This window comes from Schistocerca gregaria, chromosome 10 (assembly GCF_023897955.1).
Source record: "Schistocerca gregaria isolate iqSchGreg1 chromosome 10, iqSchGreg1.2, whole genome shotgun sequence".
NCBI lineage: Eukaryota > Metazoa > Arthropoda > Insecta > Orthoptera > Acrididae > Schistocerca > Schistocerca gregaria.
In genome coordinates this window covers 218,682,244-218,702,019 of record NC_064929.1, presented here as the reverse complement: position 1 = coordinate 218,702,019, position 19,776 = coordinate 218,682,244, and the positions used below count along the sequence as shown (strand labels likewise).

The 19,776-nt window shown below is 49.1% G+C and overlaps 1 protein-coding gene across 1 annotated transcript; it reads left to right on the top strand.

The window, feature by feature from the left end:
* Positions 1-1,838: 1,838 nt before the first annotated feature.
* Positions 1,839-19,499, top strand: LOC126293510 (tetra-peptide repeat homeobox protein 1-like). The gene is made up of 2 exons (XM_049986761.1): positions 1,839-1,919; positions 17,200-19,499. Exons 1-2 carry the CDS (start codon positions 1,908-1,910, stop codon positions 18,550-18,552), a joined length of 1,365 nt encoding a protein of 454 aa, XP_049842718.1. The 5' UTR covers positions 1,839-1,907; the 3' UTR covers positions 18,553-19,499.
* The last annotated feature ends 277 nt before the right edge of the window (positions 19,500-19,776 follow it).

Below are 19,776 nucleotides of genomic sequence, written 5' to 3'. Positions count from 1 at the left end.
TACATTGTCAGAATATAAAACTTGAAAATGGCTATAAGGCCGAAATTGCAATAAATATTTTATACAGTCAACGGCGACTATGATGTCTTTTAAGAAATATTATATGGATGTGAATACCAACCATGAGAAGTTAATCTTTTGCAATGTGGTGCTACAGAAGAGTGCTTAAGATTAGATGGGTAAATGACGTAACTAGTGAGGAGGTACTCAATAGAATTGTGGAGAAGACAAATTTGTGGCACAGCTTGAGTAGAAGAAGCGATCTGTTGGTACGACACATTCTGAGGCATTAAGAGACCACCAGGTTAGTGTTGGAGGGACGCGTGGGAGAGCAAGAGGTGAATATGGTAAGCAGATTCAGAAGGAGGTCGGTTGTAGTAGTTATTCGGAGGTGAAGAGGTTCAAAATGGTTCAAATGGCTGTGAGCACTATGGGACATAACTTCATCAATCCCCTCGAACTTAGAACTACTTAAACCTAAGGACATCACACAAATCCATGCCCGAGGCAGGATTCGGACCTGCGACCGTAGCGGTCGCGCGTTTCCAGACTGTAGCGCCTAGAACCACTCGGCCATCTCGGCCGGCGGCGATGAAGAGCCTTGCACAGGATACAGTAGAACGGAGAGCGAAATCGATCCAGCCTTTGGACTAAAGGCCACAACAGCAAGAACAGCAGTGATTATTCGTATTGTCCAAATAATGGTAGAGCACAGATTGCAATATGGTTTTTGAGCGGAGTTTCAAAAAATTAGGATCAATAGGAGAACGCTGGTGATTTTTTGTGGTATTCAACCGCTTATTACTTTTAGAGAAAAGTTGCGAATCGTGGACGGACTAAGTTTTCTTTTGTTTAGCTACGTAATTTAATATTTTCAGTGTGTGTATCTTGAAACTTGGCCTGATTTTTTCAATCTTTGATATAAGGCGGTGACATACTCATTAAAATTGTTCTGCGTATTATGCCGCGTCATTGCTACAAACGAACAACAATAATAAACTGAAACCGACGTTTAGGCCGTGTCGTGCCCTGAGGAAGGCCGTTGCAATTCGGCCGAAACGTTGGTTATAGTTTACTATTGTTGTTAGTTTTTAGCAATGACGCGGCGTAATACCCAGAAGTGCCATGAGGAAGGCAGTTGCAATTCGGCCGAAACGTCGGTTTTAGTTTATTATTGTTGTTAGTTTTTAGCAATGACGCGGCATGATACCCAGAAGAATTTAAATCACTGTTTTCATTTTTTGTTCGATTTCTACGATAATTACAGGAAATAATAGGAACAGAAAACCGAAAACCTATTAAACTTCCTGGCACATTAAAACTGTGTGCCCGACCGAGACTCAAACTCGGGACCAGGAAGTTTCATATCAGCGCACACTCCGCTGCAGAGTGGAAATCTCATTCCGAAACCTATTGTTTCAACGATAACCGCCATCCCTGCGCGACACGTAAATGGCTGCAGGTGTAGCTACTGTGCATACGCCACGAAGTGAGAAAATTCTTGGTGGTTTCAAACGGTAGCACGTCGTCTGAAAGGGTTACTCGTCATCGGAGTAAATAATGAGACCACTGGGGGATTTCGGACGTGTGAGGTGGTGTCGGCGGCTGACGTAACGGGGTCCAGTGTCCAGAGCGTGCTCTGCCGGCGGCCGGTGAGCGAGACGCGAGCCTGGAGGGGTGGTGGTGGGGGCGGCTGATCCGCTCTGGCGAAAGTTCCGGCGTCCGGCGCGGCGCGGCGCCCCCTCCCTCCCTCCCCTCCCCTCCCCTCCAGACGCCGCCACCGCTGGCCACCCTGCCCTGCCCTGCACTAGCCCTATATAAGGGCCGGGCGCAGCCTCCATCGGCAGTCTCAGCGGACGTCTCCTTCGGACGTGATATCCACCTGACGCGATCGCACGCACGGAGTCATGAGGAGAGAGGTGAGTTGTCTACACGTACACACCACCCCACAACAGCCACAAAAAAACCTTCTGTAGCACTGCACGGACTTGAAACCTTCTATTCTGGGGAGGTACGCGAGAAAACTAGTTCGAGCCGAAAATGCCGGCCAGGACTTGCTGGATAATGCTGATGAGCCAGTTTCGTACAGAACAGCCAGGGGGTGGGACCGCCACACGACCCGGAGCAAGTACAGTCGCTGTCGTCTTCATCGCTATCGTCTTTCAAGCAGCAGTCCAGACTAACTTCTCCAGTCAGGACTCTCCATCTCTATACAGTCATTCCAGCCAGGCAACCCTGTTGTCAAGAGCCTCTGCTCTCTTCTCATCCTTAACGATTTACCACCCTGTCCCATCTGACGTATAGCTTACGGCACCTCTTTCTTAACCGAGGGAAACTTTCAGACGTAAAACTAAGTTCGGGAGTACCCCAAGGAAGCGTTGCAGGACCATAGTTAATAGAAAACATCACATCAAACACACCTTCAGCTATCCATATTTCACATTTTTATTTTACTTACGCGACCATCTTAAGGTTCCGTGACCGACATGTAGGAAGTGTCCGACATTATGGGCCACCGAAATAGCTGCCAGCATTCAGCAAGTGGTATCCGTACACTTATTTTTAACAACGCGATCCCTTCGTTCAAAAATGGTTCAAATGGCTCTGAGCACTATGGGACTTAACATCTGAGGTCATCAGTCCTCCAGTCTTAGAACTACTTAAACTCAACTAACTTAAGGACATCACACACATCCATGCCCGAAGCAGGATTCGAACCTGCGACCGGATTCAAGCGCCTAGAACCGCTCGACCATGGCGGCCGGCCCTTCTTTCATCAGTTAGCCTCAAGATGGCGTAGTGAAACACCGAAACGGGTTCACATAAGTAAAGTAAAATTTATAACGATATAACAAGCAGTCACTGAATAAAAGAAAATTAATTTCGTTACCGGTTTCGGGCACTAAGTGAACAAGGGCACTAAGCGCCCGAAATCGGAAAACAAATTTCTTTTATGCAACTGTTTGTTTATTACTTCGTTATTACTACAGTTGCTGAGGATAGATGAAATGCTGGAAATAAAATTCAAGGCTCAGGGTGTTTTTGATTTGCCGTTTAACACTGAACAGTCCCTCAACCGTCCTGTATATAGATGGACTTACAGCGGGACTGTGAATACCGTCGGAAGTTCCACAAAGCTTTTTGGCGGGTGCTGTTGTATACAGCAAAAGTCGCTGGGGTACAAAACTCCGTCGACGCCTGCTGCAGAAAGCGGCGACTGACCCTCAGTGTAAACTAATGTAACGCACTGCGTATACATCGACAGAAAGACCCATTCTCTAATGATTAAACGACTGCAGAACAACCGATGCAAGCAGTTACATCCATTAAATATCTAGAAGGTTGCATATGAAACGATTTAAAATTAATCGCAAGTAAGGTACATGCCAGACCGAGATTCAGGGGAAGAATACATTTCTATATTGCTGGTCATCCTGTGATCCGTATTAGATACGATTGATAGGGGCAATAGAAAAAATAGGGGCAATGGAAAAAATCCAAAGAAGAGCAGCGCGTTTCGTCACAGGTCCATACAGTAGACACGGAATCTTCACAGAGATGGTCAGCTCGACCAATCAAGCAATATACTTGTTGACTCCCTTGCCTGTATCACTCCCAAGTGCACCGAGAGGAATCAAGAAATGCGTTGCTTCCTTCTACGTATATCTCCCGAAGAGACCATGAAGATAAAATCAGAGACATTGGAGCCTACACGGAGGCTTACCGACTAATCCTTCTTATCGCGAACCATACGCGATTCGAACAGGAAAAAGGGGGGGGGTGACACTAGAATACCTAATACCCTCCCCCACACACCGTAAGCTGGCTTGCAGAGTGGTAGTGTGTAGATATACATTTACGGCTGGCACAAATCGCCAAATGAATAGGCTAATTTGGAGGGTGGAGCTTAGATGCAGGTGAACAAGAGATCGTTGCTGTGGCCATGTGTCTGCAGGAGTTTGATCATTCATTTCAATTTCGGCAGTGATTAGTACAAGAATGGTCAACATTCAACAATCCACAAAGAGAAAAATACGTAAAAAAATAGTCACTGTTTGTTTTACACGTTCTAGTTCACACGCACGCTACATCCCTCAGTATTGTTACGAGTGCAATAACATTTTCACTATGGGCTGTGTCATTCTGGATTGCTCCCCATGAAAATCACGCAAATGTAATAGAAATGGGCGTCAACGTTTCCTATTATTCACACGCGGTTTATCCACTTGGGCTGCCTGTAACCGGAACACGACAAATCCAACAAGTCTCTGTCGCAGACTCTTTATCCAAGTTACTAGTCCCAAAATTTCCACAGGAACTTCCAACATTAAGCTCTAGACCATTTCGCACGTCTTTGGATAGGAGCGTTTAAGTACAACTTGGACAGTGTAACAAGGGACGCTACTATCCTTGTGGCTAAGAGTTACTTATATCTGTGCATGTTAACGTCAGTACAAGGAGAAAAATATATTTCCCGTTTAAAGTATTCAAAATAGTGTTATACCCTTTTACTGAAATAAATTTGTCACTGTGCCTGTAAGGGACTGACACTATCTCATTTTTTCCTGTTCTGGACTTTTGGCCATTTGTCAAGGAGGAAGGATTTAGAACCGTTGGAAGGCACATGAAATGGAAGCAGCAGTAAGGACGGTCGTAGGGAAACTGAATGGTCGACAATAGTGGGAGAATTCTAGCGAAGTGTAGTTCATCTACAAAGGAGACTGCGTATACAACACTTTTGTGTCCAATTCTTCGATACAGCTCAAATTTTATCAATTTTACTGGATTAGGTAGCCACTATTATATTTTATCATTAATAATTGGTTGTAATAAATAGTTTTACGTCCTACAGAAAACCAAACAACGCGTTTTGAGGGACAGTGCTCTCATAATCAGGTTGTCAGAATCCAGGCGTGAGTTTAAAACATTAAAAAGTCTTTGAAGATTATACTGTAGGAAATACCGCAACCGACAAGCGGTTTTTTTAAAATTATTTTATTGTACTGTTACTAGTTTCAGGCCTGAGGTCATCGTCGGATGGTAACGTTTACTTTTTGGCATGTTATACATTTGTGTCCTAAAATATAACAAAGTTTTTGTGATTGCGTCGCAGTCAGGGATACCCTCTGACGATGGGCTCAAGCCCGAAACCTGTGGCTGGTCGCAGTATTTCCTACAGGATAATGTAACAGAATAGATGCGGTGTTCTCTAACCAAAAACGATAAAATAACTAAAATGCCGATCCCAATTGTTTCGGTAGAGTTTTTAGCGTTTTAACCCCATGGACTGCTTCTGAGAACCTGGTTATGAGATCATTTGTCGTTGAGTTGTGTGTAGCGCATAAAACGGTTGTGTGGTACCAGTTATGACCGCTCGAGTGTTTGGGATCCGCACCAGGTCGAAATAGAGGAAGACATCGAAGCAAACCGGAGGCGTGCTGTTAGATTTGTTACCGGTAGCTCCGATTGACACACGAGTATCGTGGAAATGTACGGGAAACTTAAATGTGGATGGCTCGAGGTAAGAATATGTGCTTTTCTCGCGAACACTATTTAGAAAGCTTAGAGGCAGCATCTGGCGATTTGGTCGCGCGGCATCTGTGGTCGGCAAGGCAGGACGCGCTGACCCCGGGCTTGATTCCTTCCGAGAAAGCGGACCGCAGCAGGTGTCGAAGCCGGCCCCGCTGTCTCCGTCCCGCGCAGAGTCGCCATAAGCGGCAAAAAAAGAAAGAAATGGCGGAGAAAGGCGAGTGAGAGCGTGTCCTCCATGTCCCGCCGTGGCGTGTGTGTGTGTGTGTGTGTGTGTGTGTGTGTGTGTGTGTGTGTGTGTGGAGGTTTCGCACGCACACTCCGGGCCTCATCGTCAGGTTGCAGCTGCTCTTGACTTTCATCTGTCAACGGAGCGCGCTGCCTGGCAAAACACACACACACACACACACACACACACACACACACACACTGGTCCACCGCTGCGAGGGCTGCAGTAGCCACCTCCATTTCAGCGGACACGACCTGTGCGGGGGCAGAAAGGATTTCGTAAATCAGTCTGCGCTGTAGTGTTTACACGTCAATACGGAATCTGATTTTGTTTGGCCGGCCAGGTATAGATTTTTCTGAGCCTCGGGCGTTTTTCACGGAAAATTTCTCTCATTTCGCCACGACATAAATACCTTCATAAATATCTTCACCAATTAGAAGCAAGTAGGAACCCCTTGTTGATATCTGTGAACTCGTAGGAAAGACTAGGAGGAGATGGTTAACCGTGCCAGTTAATACGTTCGAAACTGTTTCCTTGCACAAATCTAGATCGCCAGAGTTGTGGGAAAAGGAACCTTCAATGTTATCACCGTTAGATCATAATAGTACTCCAGTATTTTGGATGCTCTGAATGGCTACAGAATTACCGAGTTGGTAACGATACAGTCACAATATTGAGCTCAAAGTCAGCAGACAATTTTTGATCAGCCAGTGATATTGAACGAGAGCCTGCCTTTGTCACTAAGAGAATCAATACAGTTGTTTAAAAATTGCCAGCTGCCAGTGTGCTGAGCACTCTAAGGGGGGCTATCGTCATTCAGGAAACTTGTCAGCACTGGAGAACCTCTCTGTAGCGCACAAAGGCTTGCAGAGCATCGGCGATCGGTGCAAGGGTTTGCAGTTGCCGCTCAACATAAGCAAATGTAACGTGTCGACGATAAGAAGGCAGAAAGACCCATTATTGGATCATTACACGACTGCATAGCAATCACTGGAAGCACATACATCCTTTCAATACCCAGAAGTATGTCTAAGGCGCGTTGTAAAGTGGGACGGCCACATGAAACTACACTACTGGCCACTAAAATTGCTACACCACGAAGATGACGTGCTACAGACGAGAAATTTAACCGACGGGAAGAAGATGCTGTCACCTGCAAATGATTAGCTTTTCAGGGTATTCACACAAGGTTGGCGCCGGTGGCGACACCTACAACGTGCTGACATGAGGAAAGTTTCCAACACATTTCTCATAAAAAGCAGTTAGACCGGCGGAAAGACTGGTGTGTGAGTGTGAAACCTTATGGGACTTAACTGCTAAGGTCCCTAAGCTTACACACTACTTAACCTAAATTATCCTAAGGAAAATCACACACACCCATGCCCGAGAGAGGACTCGAACCTCAGCCGGGACCAGCCGCACAGTCCATGACTGCAGCGCCTACGCCGCCGGCGTTCCAAGCGACTTACCTCAGAGTGAAGTGCCGTAGCACAGCAGTGCATTAGCGGACACGGCTAAGGAGGCGGCTCCTTACGGGATTTCGGAGTAGGTTCTAACGTGGTCTCGATGGGATAGCGTCGTCGAAAGAGAGGGCAGTGTTCGTTGCGCGTAATGGATCTATGGTATGGCGGCAAGTGTTGCCGTATATCTCCTGTGGCTCTGCTGGCGAACGAACTCGTGAACGGGAGAGCACCGTGGTCGGGAACCTGTTACGAAACGAAGACACACTTGGAGATCAACAGTTGCTGCTGATAGCAGCAGGTGGTCCCACACACATAGGACGCGGTGAAATGGGCGTACTAGACCTAAAACACATGCGACCTTTCCAGTACGCGATCGGCCATCCGTCGCTGGAATCCTCGGGGCTGAGGCGTCGGTGGTCGGACAGCGCGTGCCAAAGCGAAGGCTACGAGAGGAGAGCTCCTGTGTGCAGGAAGCGCCGCGGAGGCCCTTGAGCAACACAGCGCGGCAATTAAAAGCGCCGGCGGCGGCCCGGCGTTGCGTTGCGTCGCGGGCCGAGCGGAACTGGACTGGACGCACCGCTGGACTCCAGCTTTCTCCAGCGCGCCTCGCGTCACGCACACTGCAGTCCAGCACCCGCCTCCATATGCGGGGTTTCTCCGAGTCTCTGCCTCGAACGTCTTGGCGTGATAGATCACGTGGTAGGGAACAACTTTTGTTCGATGCAAAATGTTCGCTGACTCTTCCCAGCGACGCTAAGCGTCATGTCTCTGACAGGCGCTGCGGCCTAGGCAGTCTGCAACTTGCGTATGCAGCGAGTGTTGTTCTGTAAGCCACTCCTCTATTCCACAATGATTCTTTAGATTTCCTTGTTGAAAATAACTGTGCTAGTTTACCGCGGTAGGTAGTTTGCAGATATAGCACACAGTGGCCACTCTTACTTCCATGAAATATCGTCGCACCAGGGCCGGCAAATTCAATAAAAACATGCCTCGTATCGCTGGGACGTGACAGAGAACCTGTAGTTGGTTGGGCTGTTTGCAGGGACGTGCCCTTTCAGAGGAACCATCCCAGGATTTGCCTGGAGCGATTTAAGGAAATCAGGATGGCCGGACGCGGGATTGAACCATCGTCCTCCCGAACCTTTTGTTCCTAACGGAACTTGTTCCCCATCACATGCTATTGCACCCGTAAGTGTTTCATACAATACTTCGAAACGCCGTATTTCCTATTCCGCTAACCCTACCGCTGGGTTTCATGCAACCCGCAACACATTCAAAAATCATGCGCAAAATCTTCATATTCTCTCTCTCGCTATACGCAAACTATTAGTCCTACAGAAAAAAAACGAGTGGGGCCTTTCTGTAGGAAATGTATACTAGCTCAGTATTGCACTAGAATAAGTTGTCACCAGAGGTCACGGATTTCGAGTTATTGAAGAGAAACGCCTTTGAAGGTCATTTTTATACGTTTTTATTGAGTAATTCGAAAAACATGGCATCAAGCGAGACTGTATCCCAGTGCAAAAATTAACTCCTTTACATTTACAAAAAAGATCCTCTTCGTTTCTTCTGACACTCTGCACAAAGTAAGTGACACGATATGAAAACCTTGCAAGTGGCATTTGAAGTTATTGTGGGTTCCATAAAACCCATCGGTAGGGGCAGCTGGACCACCCTGCATACAGTGCACAGTAAACACTGCAGTCTCCTCCACAGTGGTCAAGTGCTACCGCTGCGAGAGATCGTGCTCACAAAGGTACCACACCAACTGCCTCTTTAGTGTAGTCGGAGGTAACTGCGTGGCGCTCGAAAATTAAATTGGCAAATGGCACATTGAAGCAGTAGATGGGCTATGCTATTTGGGCAGAAAAATTGCACAGCTGATGACCATGGATGAGAATGCGCCGTGTGACCGGGCCACAATTGTTCGCGATTGTTTTGAAAAACATTCTACACAATTCGAGCTACGATTTGGTCATCCAGTTCGTCGGGCATGAATCTCACCGACCATTTATGCGACGTAATAACAGGTCAGTTCGTGCACAAAATCCTGCACGGCCAATACTCTCGTAATTGTGGACGGCTGTTTCTGCAGGGCACCGCCGACGACTTGTTGAGACCATACAACGTCGGGTTGGTGCCATACATCGCGCAAGACGGGGTCCGGCACGATATTAGGAGGTATCCCGTGACTTTTGTGACCTCACAGTAGAACCATCGAGAGAAGAATATCGTTCTTCTTCCAAGAGAGTCCAATTTCGGTCACCTGTACGTCCCTGCTACAGGAGCTGTGTGGCTGGGTGTGGATCACTTGTCAGCCGGCCTTTGCTGTCGCCGTACATTCGATCCTCCACAGCGAAGACTTACCGCCCCTGGCCGGCGTCATAACAGCCGATGAGGCGGCTCCATCAGGCGCGCGAATTACGGAGGTCGTTAAACCGCCGAAGAGTAAACACGCGCGCGGCAGCTAATGGGCGCCGTCCCGGCCATTATGCGAAAGTAATTGCTGGCCCGTCGAAGAGCTGTCGGCAGCGGTGGGATCGAGACGTCTCGCGGGGCTCCGCCATCGGGATGAGTTTTTCCCCGCTTCAGACGGGTCGTTTGCCGAACCGACCAGGCTTCCCGCGTAGACATTACTTCTCGTATACAAGTCAATCTTCAGGAGTACCTCGTTAAATGGTCTTTCCAGGTATAAAGTAGAACCGATATTGCCCGGCAAGTTGGAATACAGCGCCGCGTTCCTTTTGGCGATGAAGCACAGTTAATAGCTGGGCCAGGAACTGCCTCTTGCCGACGTCTCTATTAAGCGTCCTGGAGGAGAAATAGGCACGCTACTGAACTGCGAACCCAAAATAAAAAAAATAATAAGTGCGACATATAACTTTCAATACGACGGTATTGATTACTGTTTCGTCCGTCTCTCTCTCTCTCTCTCTCTCTCTCTCTCTCTCTCTCTCTCTCTCTCACACACACACACACACACACACAGACACACACACACACACACACACACACCCTATGATACTCGCCATCATGAAATTCTCGTAGAGGCATCCTCAACGGCACTTCAGACCACACGCTCCGCCGTTTGGCACCAGGCAAAATCGCCAACTGTCTAGGAGGGATTGTAACGAGGAATTAAAGGTGGAAAGACAGACGGTAAACCTGGGAACGTGGAGACCAGTATCCGTTAACACACTGCAAGAATTCTGAGAAAATCTCGTTCATTCATGGAGCAAGTCGCTAACACTTGAGCAGTTGTCGAGTACCGACTGCCGGTGAGGGCCCCTAGTAACACAAATGAACGGAAGATATAGGGAATGCTCGACACGTGAGAGATAAGGAGATGCTCAGGGAAAGTCAGTGGCAGACGTTATAAGAGAGGCGTTGCGCATCGCGCGGAGGTTTGCTGCTGAAATTCCGTCGGAGTACGTCACATGTAGAGCCTGCCACTGTATTCACATCCTCCCATACACTTCTCGCAAGATTACCGCGAAAGCAGTTCACAGAGTCTGGTGGTTGACTGCGGATTACTACCAGTACGCGAAACACTACAAGTAACCTGCTGGGTTACAAAATAGAGATGTCGATGGACATGAACACCGTCAGGCTGAGATGTGTGTGTGCCGTCGTCCACACTCCGGCGACTGCGCTGATTGAAAATGGTTCAAGTGGCTCTGAGCACTTAGAACTACTTAAACCTAACTAACCTAAGGACATCACACACATCCGTGCCCGAGGCAGGATTCGAACCTGCGGCCGTAGCGTGCTGCGCTGATTCGCAGACAATGGTATTGCTACGTCTTCACCTACATCTCTGTGTCAGAACTTCACGAGCCGCCTAATGGTGTGTGGCGGACCAACTTGTGCCCGCACTACCGTTCCCAAATTTCGTGTTCCATCTCGCTAATCTGCTTCTATGCCAGCACTGCGCAAACCACTTGAGGGTACACAGCGGAGGGTACTTCTGATACGACTAACTGGTCGCCCCTTTCCTGTTCCACTCGCGAGTCGCGCATGGGAAGAATCATTGTAGGGGAGCCTCTGTATTAGATCTAGTCTCTCGACGTGCTCATTTAGCGAGATGTCTTAGAGAGGAAGTACTATGTTGTCCGATTCTTCACTGAAAGTGCTCTGGCGCAGTTTCAATAGTAAACCTCTCCGTGATGCAGAACGCCTCTCTTCTACCGTCTGCCACTCCAGTTTGTTGAGAATCTCTGTATCGCTGTCGCGCCGACTAAATGATCCCGTGACGAAACCGTTGGACCTTCTCTGCCTCTCCTATCAGTCCTACCTGGTATGGATCTTATACTGATCAACAACAATAATAGGTCGAACAAGCGTCTCATAAGCCACTTCCTTCGCCGATGAGTTTCGTATCCTTAAGATTATCACTACGAATCTCAGTCAGGCATCTGCTTTTCTTATTATATGTTGTATGTAGCGATTCCACTTTTAAGCCGCTCTGGACAGCTACTCCTAGATATTTTCCCGTAGATTCTTATGCCAGTATTTTGTCAGCAACAGGGTAGTTGTACATCAGTGGATTTCTTATCCTGTGTACGCACTATATATATATATAATCATTCAGGGTCAATTGCCATAGCCTGCGCCATTCATCAATCCTCTGAAGGTCATTGGTTGAATCGAGGATGTCTTCTGGCGTTGCTACTTTATCCTAGACAACCACATTTGCGAAGAGTCTTAAACGTCTTCCGACGCTTTTCCTTGAGGTACTCTGGAAAATACCTTGTTCCACTATGAGTCATTTTATTTCCTGTTCCCCTCACAAACACAGCGAGGAAGAAGCGACCGAGTACATGGCTCCAAATGACGCCTAATTTCCTAAATTTTTCGTTACTGTCCTTGAGCGGAATGTATATAGGTGGGTTTTATTGTTCTGAAGAAGGCGTAGTTATCTACGCCGAAAAATGGATTAACATTTAACACTAGGTGCTTTTTTCGCAATCACGGTGGGTTTTTAGTTTTTAAATAGACTAGACAGCGTTTTAAATTTTTAAATTGTGTCATTAATTATGTGCAACACTGAAAATCACAATTTTTTTCACCCTGGAAGATGTTAGTCAACCTGCAACCGAGGCCGTGCGTGAGCCACGCCTGCAGTGGGTCAGTCCTCCGGCAATCTACATCTACATCTACATGACTACTCTGCAATTCACATTTAAGTGCTTGGCAGAGGGTTCATCGAACCACAACCATATTATCTCTCTACTATTCCACTCCCGAACAGCGAGCGGGAAAAACGAACACCTAAACCTTTCTGTTCGAGCTCTGATTTCTCTTATTTTATTTTGATGATCATTCCTAGCTATGTAGGTTGGGCTCAACAAAATATTTTCGCATTCGGAAGAGAAAGTTGGTGACTGAAATTTCGTAAAAAGCTCTCGCCGCGACGAAAAACGTCTATGCTGTAATGACTTCCATCCCAACTCGTGTATCATATCTGCCACACTCTCTCCCCTATAACGCGATAATACAAAACGAGCTGCCCTTCTTTGCACCCTCTCGATGTCCTCCGTCAATCCTACCTGGTAAGGATCCCACACCGCGCAGCAATATTCTAACGAGGACGAACGAGTGTAGTGTAAGCTGTCTCTTTAGTGGACTTGTTGCATCTTCTAAGTGTCCTGCCAATGAAACGCAACCTTTGGCTCGCCTTCCCGACAATATTATCTATGTGGTCCTTCCAACTGAAGTTGTTCGTAATTTTAACACCCAGGTACTTAGTTGAATTGACAGCCTTGAGAATTGTACTATTTATCGAGTAATCAAATTCCAACGGATTTCTTTTCGAACTCATGTGGATCATCTCACACTTTTCGTTATTTAGCGTCAACTGCCACCTGACACACCATACAGCAATCTTTTCTAAATCGCTTTGCAGCTGATACTGGTCTTCGGATGACCTTACTAGACGGTAAATTACAGCATCATCTGCGAACAACCTAAGAGAACTGCTCAGATTGTCACCCAGGTCATTTATATAGATCAGGAACAGTAGAGGTCCCAGGACGCTTCCCTGGGGAACACCTGATATCACTTCAGTTTTACTCGATGCTCTTGCTAGGATCTGCTCCATTTCCTCTGTCTAGCGTATAAAGTAAGGGACCCAGACCGTTGACCAATACTAAAGAATATCTCGGACGCGTTGCGTTATAGCTAGAGAAAGTAGACGGCCGGAGCCTGAGGAGGGACTGTTTTGGTTCGAAACGCCAGAACTCGCTGTTACGGCAGAGCGGTCGCCGCGGCCCCAGTGACTGCCTAGAGCGTCCCGGTTCGGTTTCGCTCCGTTCCGCAACGCTCCTGCGGTTCGGAGACCAAAAAAACAGGAGGCGTAGCGGAATGCCAGACAGGTAACACCGTCACACAACGACAGTCGCACAAGTTCTGACTCAACGGTGAAGGTCGCGTCGCCCGAGGCGCGAAAGTACCCCACTGTGACAGAAAAAGAACAGCGGGACCTCAGAAAGAGAGAGGGGCTGGCTGGTTAGCGGCGTCCCAGACAAGAGCGGCCTCTGTGTCTGTGTCCCCAGGCTGGGAGAGTGGTGGGAACTGGGCCGGTTGCCTGTCCACCTAGCGACTCGACCGCGCGGTCCGCACACAGGGGTCCCCTCCCTCCCCGGCCGCCGACTGAAGTGTGTGAAGGCTGGCATTGTACAGCTGCAGAGCGCGGAAATCGTGATCGCTGTGACTTTCCTTCACACAGAAGGACTTCTGTCCACAAGAAACTGAAATGAAATGATCGGGCGGCATTGAGGTTGCAAGTCTTATTTCCGGTGACGCCACGTTCGGCGACTTGCGTTTCGATGATGATGAGATGATGATAAAAATGTGGTGTGACAAGGGCCTCCCGTCGGGTAGACCGTTCGCCGGGTACAAGTCTCATTACTGTTCCCACACACCTCGTATCCGTCTTATGGCAGTTCTACTCAAGAGGCGCCAAATATCCGAAAACATTCACTATTCTCACCCAGTGTTTGACAATGGGAGCAGTTAGCGACATGCAGTAAACTTCGTACATAATTTCAAACCATTACGAAACTTTTTGCCGCTGACATCCGCCACAAAATGATGAAAGCAACGAAGTTCATCGCTCTGGCACCCGGTATGACATTTTAATTTATTACTTCTTTACTGCTAACACCTTTGCAACACATTTTTTTGTGACAGAATCCCATTTTGGATCATCCGATGTAGCTCCAAAATTAGGCTATATCATTGCACGACACGCAGTTCACGCAATATGATGTCAGAATTTCTGAGACTCGTGAAAAACTTGGTTTTGCTTAAAACGGAGCGCAAATTATCCTCACCATTCTCACCAAGTGCATGGTAATGGGAGCCGTTAGCACTTCCAACAAACTGTAAATATAATTTCAAACCTTCTGTATAGTTTTCTATCGTTTACATCAACGTCAAACGTTTAGCGTAGTAAATAATCTGTAATGTAATCAGACGTTTGGAGCTGTTTTATACGTGGGCGTCCGATTCTTTAAAGATCAGGAGATAGGACAGTTTGGTGGTCGTTTACTAACCGCGAGAGCTTCACAGATACATACAAAGTACTCCAGTTGGTTGGTTGGATGCTTTGGGGAAGGAGACCAGACAGCGAGGTCATCGGTCTCATCGGATTAGGGAAGCATGGGGAAGGAAGTCGGCCGTGCCCTTTCAGAGGAACCATCCCGGAATTTGCCTGGAGTGATTTAGGGAAATCACGGAAAACCTATATCAGGATGGCCGGACGCAGTACTCCAGTAACAGGCACTACAAGAGAGGCGTTTTGCATCACTGAGAGTTTTACTAATAGAAACCCCAGACACTACGTGGCGGGGTCAGTCATGGAACATGTTAATTCAGGTTTATCTACCGACAAGGCAGTTGTTACCCTCCACACACACTTCGCTAATGAATGAAAAGTGCTAGTTTGCTTTTGTTCTGCAATAGCGCTTTTCATTTATAATAATGTTGTTCCACCAGGAACCGACAGAAGATTCAGTTAACTTTCCGAATGATTGAGGGAGAGAGGAAAAGACAAAAAGTACCCTCAGCAGCACAGAGTAGAGTGGTTTGCTGACTACAGATGTGGTGATCTCTTGTCTTGCAGTGAGTGGGCTACAAAAACGTTACGGACGTGTAGGTCAAACTCGAGGGTCAGACGTAAGTTGATCGAGTCATGTCACTGCTCCAACTCACAACATTCGATTCTGTGCCGTGGCGACACACGTCTGCTTCTACATAGAGCACTCCCAAGCATTGCCGCTCGAAAATATGCAGACGACAGAAAATCCGAGTATTGAGTACTTTGAGGTCAACAATCAGTAGTAGAGAACCAGTGTTTAGTTTTACGTTGAGATAAAGAACTTACAGCATGCAGTAGTCCACGCCAGCAACTCGCGCATAACATCACAACGGCGCGTGAAATATCTCTGCACTTCTTTCAGATACACCAGATGTCTGTCGAACAATGAGACAGACTGCCACGATCATACGAAACAGGCACTCTTCTCTCTTTACGCACACCACACGAAACAAATTCACCCTGGACTGCTTATTGCATTTGAGTGTAACGGCAGGGACACAGCAATTTAAAATCGCGTGCCCAATTACCTTTGCTAGTATTGCCTGAAATTTTCATTCTCGGCCGTTTGCATCTTATCTCAAAGTACTCGGCGTCATCTGCGGTGAGTTTAACTCTGACCGTACCCTTAGCACCCTGTACGTGGTGCAGCAGAAAATCACTTCGTGTTTAGGCTCAGTACGAGACCGAGCGCGGTTTCGTACGTAGGAGGAGCGGTGTTATAATCCTCGTCACAGACTAGTTTTTCGCGGTATCCAAAAATCACGGAAAACGACTGCTTACGCAAAGGTACGGCCGATCCCTTCCCTGCTCTATAGTGAGCTAACGTTACGTCGTTAAAGACGTCCAAGTCACTGGGTGGGGAGACAGCTAAACACTGCCCGCTCCTTTCTTTGGCTCCTCTGAAAGGATCTCAGTGGACGTTCTCAGCGTGAAGAAGCATGTTTTTGCGTCTTCAACCTTCCACGGAGCACATTTAACGCTCTACATTCTTCAGCCATTACGTACTCATTTTCTCTTCTTCATATTTTTAATCTTTTCTTCCACTTCTGCCAGATTAATCCTTACATCGTTTAGAAGCGCTAGCTACTAAAACGCCCGCCACGTGACTAAATCACTGTCTCAGTATGAACCAGTCTCTGTGTAAAGTCATCAGCGGAGGACACGGCAGCCAGTCCACTTCGTGGATATACGTTCAAGTTTTGCTGTGGGCAGGAAGGCGCATCTGGCAAAAATTTAGTAGGACGATCGTAAAGGCACCAGTTATTTCCTCGGGCGCTGAGAAATTCTACAATATGTGCTCAAAAATGGTTCAAATGGCTCTGAGCACTATGGGACTTAACTTCTGAGGTCATCAGTCCCCTAGAACTACTTAAACCTAACTAGGGACATCACACATATCCATGCCCGCGGCAGGATTCGAACCTGCGACCGTAGCGGTCCCGCAGTTCCAGACTGTAGCGGCTAGAACCGCTCGGTCACCCCTGCCGGCACAACATGTGTTACTGAGAATAATACGTTAGAAGTGACGTGGCTCCCCTTGCCTTTCCTGGAGAGTGAGCTTACTGCTGAGCTATCCAGTGGCTGGCCATCCCCAGCACTGCTTCGGTTCTGCACTTAGCGACCTCTTACCATACAAATTCCACAGAGGGTTCGTGAATGTCTCGTTAGACTCTTCTCCTTAGTGCACGACATTGCCTGAAATTTGCTATTTAGTGTTACCATCCGCTCTTGGTTCCAGCCGCACTTGAAATCTACTTTGTCCACGATCTCTCGCTATTATAAGCACACCCTCCCGAGTCCTCAGACCCTGAGGGCTGTGGCCCCTTCCACCTGCTGTGTGTGACGTCGCCTGACACGACCGCGCCCTCTGTTCGCAGACGCTGTTGGTCCTGCTTACCGTCGCCCTCGCGGCAACGGTGGCGGCCGAAGACTCGCAGGCGACCAAGGAAGACGAGAGGACCAAGCAGGCGGAGGAGGAGATCAGCAAGACGCAGAAGAAGCGCGGCCTGCTCGGGCTGGGCTACGGCGGCGGCTACGGCTTCGGCTTGGGCATCGGCTACCTGGGCGGCGGGCACGGCCTCTACGGGGGCGGTGAGCTGCTGGGAGGCGGCTACGGAGGCGGCCTCGGCGGCGGCTACGGAGGCGGCCTCGGCGGCGGCTACGGAGGCGGCCTCGGCGGCGGGTTCGGCGGCGGCCTCGGCGGCGGCTACGGGGGCGAGGTGAAGACGGTGACGGTGACGCAGAAGGTGGGCGTGCCGGTGCCGCAGCCGTACCCCGTGCACGTGCCCGTGGACCGGCCCGTGCCCTACCCCGTGGCCAAGCCGTACCCCGTCGAGGTGAAGATCCCCGTCGACAGGCCGTACCCCGTGCCCGTGGAGAAACCCGTCCCCTACCCCGTGGAGAAGCCCGTGCCCGTCCCGGTCAAGGTGCCCGTCGACCGCCCCTACCCGGTGCACGTGCCCGTCGACAAGCCCGTGCCCTACCCCGTCGAGGTCAAGGTGCCCGTGCCCCAGCCCTACCCCGTCCACGTGCCCAAGCCCTACCCCGTCGTCGTCGAGAAGAAGGTGCCCGTCCCCGAGCCCTACCCGGTGGAAGTGAAGGTGCCCGTCCCGCAGCCCTACCCCGTCCACGTCAAGGTGCCCGTCGAAGTGCCCGTCGACCGCCCCTACCCCGTCCACGTGAAGGTCCCTGTCGACAGGCCCTACCCGGTCCACGTCCCGCAGCCCTACCCGGTGGAGAAACCTTACCCCGTCCCCTACCCGGTCGAGAAGCCTTACCCGGTCCCGGTCAAAGTCCCGGTCGACCGTCCTTACCCGGTGGCCGTCCCCAAGCCCTACCCCGTGCCCGTAGAGAAACCCGTCCCCTACCCCGTGGAGAAGCCCGTGCCCTACCCGGTGGAGAGGCCCGTCGCCTACCCGGTCAAGGTCCCCGTCGACAGGCCCTACCCCGTGCCCGTGCCGAAGCCCGTGCCCTTCCCGGTGGAGAAGCCCTACCCGGTCCCGGTGGAGAGGCCCGTCCCCGTGCCCGTCAAGGTGCCCGTGGAGAGGCCCTACCCGGTCCCCGTGAAGGTTCCAGTGGCCGTCCCGGTCAAGTCGCACTACGACGGAGGCTACGGCGGAGGTGAGAGCATCGTCTTCGGAGGCGGATACGGAGGCGGCTACGGAGGTGGTCTGGGAGGCGGTCTGGGAGGCTACGGCGGTGGCTACGACGGCGGCTACCACCACAAGTAAGTCCCGCGTCACCGTCAGGGAACCTCTCCGCTTCGCCAGTACCGCCGACCACATACCTCACCACCATCACGAAGCCACCACCTCGAGCATCGTCGCCAGTCGTCCGGACCGAGCTCCCACGTCTCTGATAACACCTCGTGAGAGCCGTGCAGACGTCTTGCTGATCATCATTCCTCGCCATTGTTCCTGCTCCTCGAGTCGCCTCACACATCTAACTGTCACGCACCCCATGTCTCTAAACTCTCATCTGCATGTACCTGTACCAGTGGCTATGGCCTGACTCCTGGTGGAATCTCCCTCCATCTGTCGCTCTCTCTGTCCAGATCTGCTACCTTACCCACAGAGCTACTCGGAAGACATAAAAAAAAATAATCTAGTCCGCTAACGAGATCTTCCGATGAAGATGCTCAGCAGTTGGCACCGATAACCACTTACATACAACTAAGCTCTTATTTCTATCTTCCAAATGGTACAGATCTGGCCATGCTGCTTCCACCACACCGTTTCTATTGCTTTGAACAGACCCTGGACACTTGCTGTTTCCGCTGGCGGAGTCGCTGTGCACAGACGCCAACTTTGAACCACCAACGCCTTTGCACAAACGTCCTCGCGAGCGAGTAAAGAGAGAGAGTCCAGGTTCTGTTCGAAGTCACGGTCGTACGAGATGCCATCCAGTGTAATACGAAAGGCTCAGGGGCACCGCAATGTGCAATATAACTTATTAAGATCTCTCAGTCGTTGCGCGAGCCTGAGAAATCTACATACCAGAAGGGTCCCTGCATAACCGAACGGTACAAATGTGCTTTTGTGTTACTTGTAGCTTCCACTCATGTCTCACGTTTTATACTTAGCACTCATCATCTCGTTTTGTGATAAGTTATGTTTATATGTTCACATGTATTTTTATATCTTGCAAATAAAAAAATACCAAATATTTCTTACAAAAACTCTGGCGTTAGCTGCTTTATTTGTGGATTTCTCTAATATAGTTCCCTATACCAAATCCTACTTAATTCATTTTTGGAAACAGAAATCTGGACTGACGATGACACTTACCTGAGGATACTGCCGAATCACTTTCCACTAATGTGTAGTCTCTGTAAATAAAAGGCAATGTCCCGACTAAATGACTCATTCACTCACTCACTCACTCACTCACTCACTAACTCAACACCACCCATCCCAAACCAACTGAGGATAAGAAATTTAATTTGGAGCGGGTGT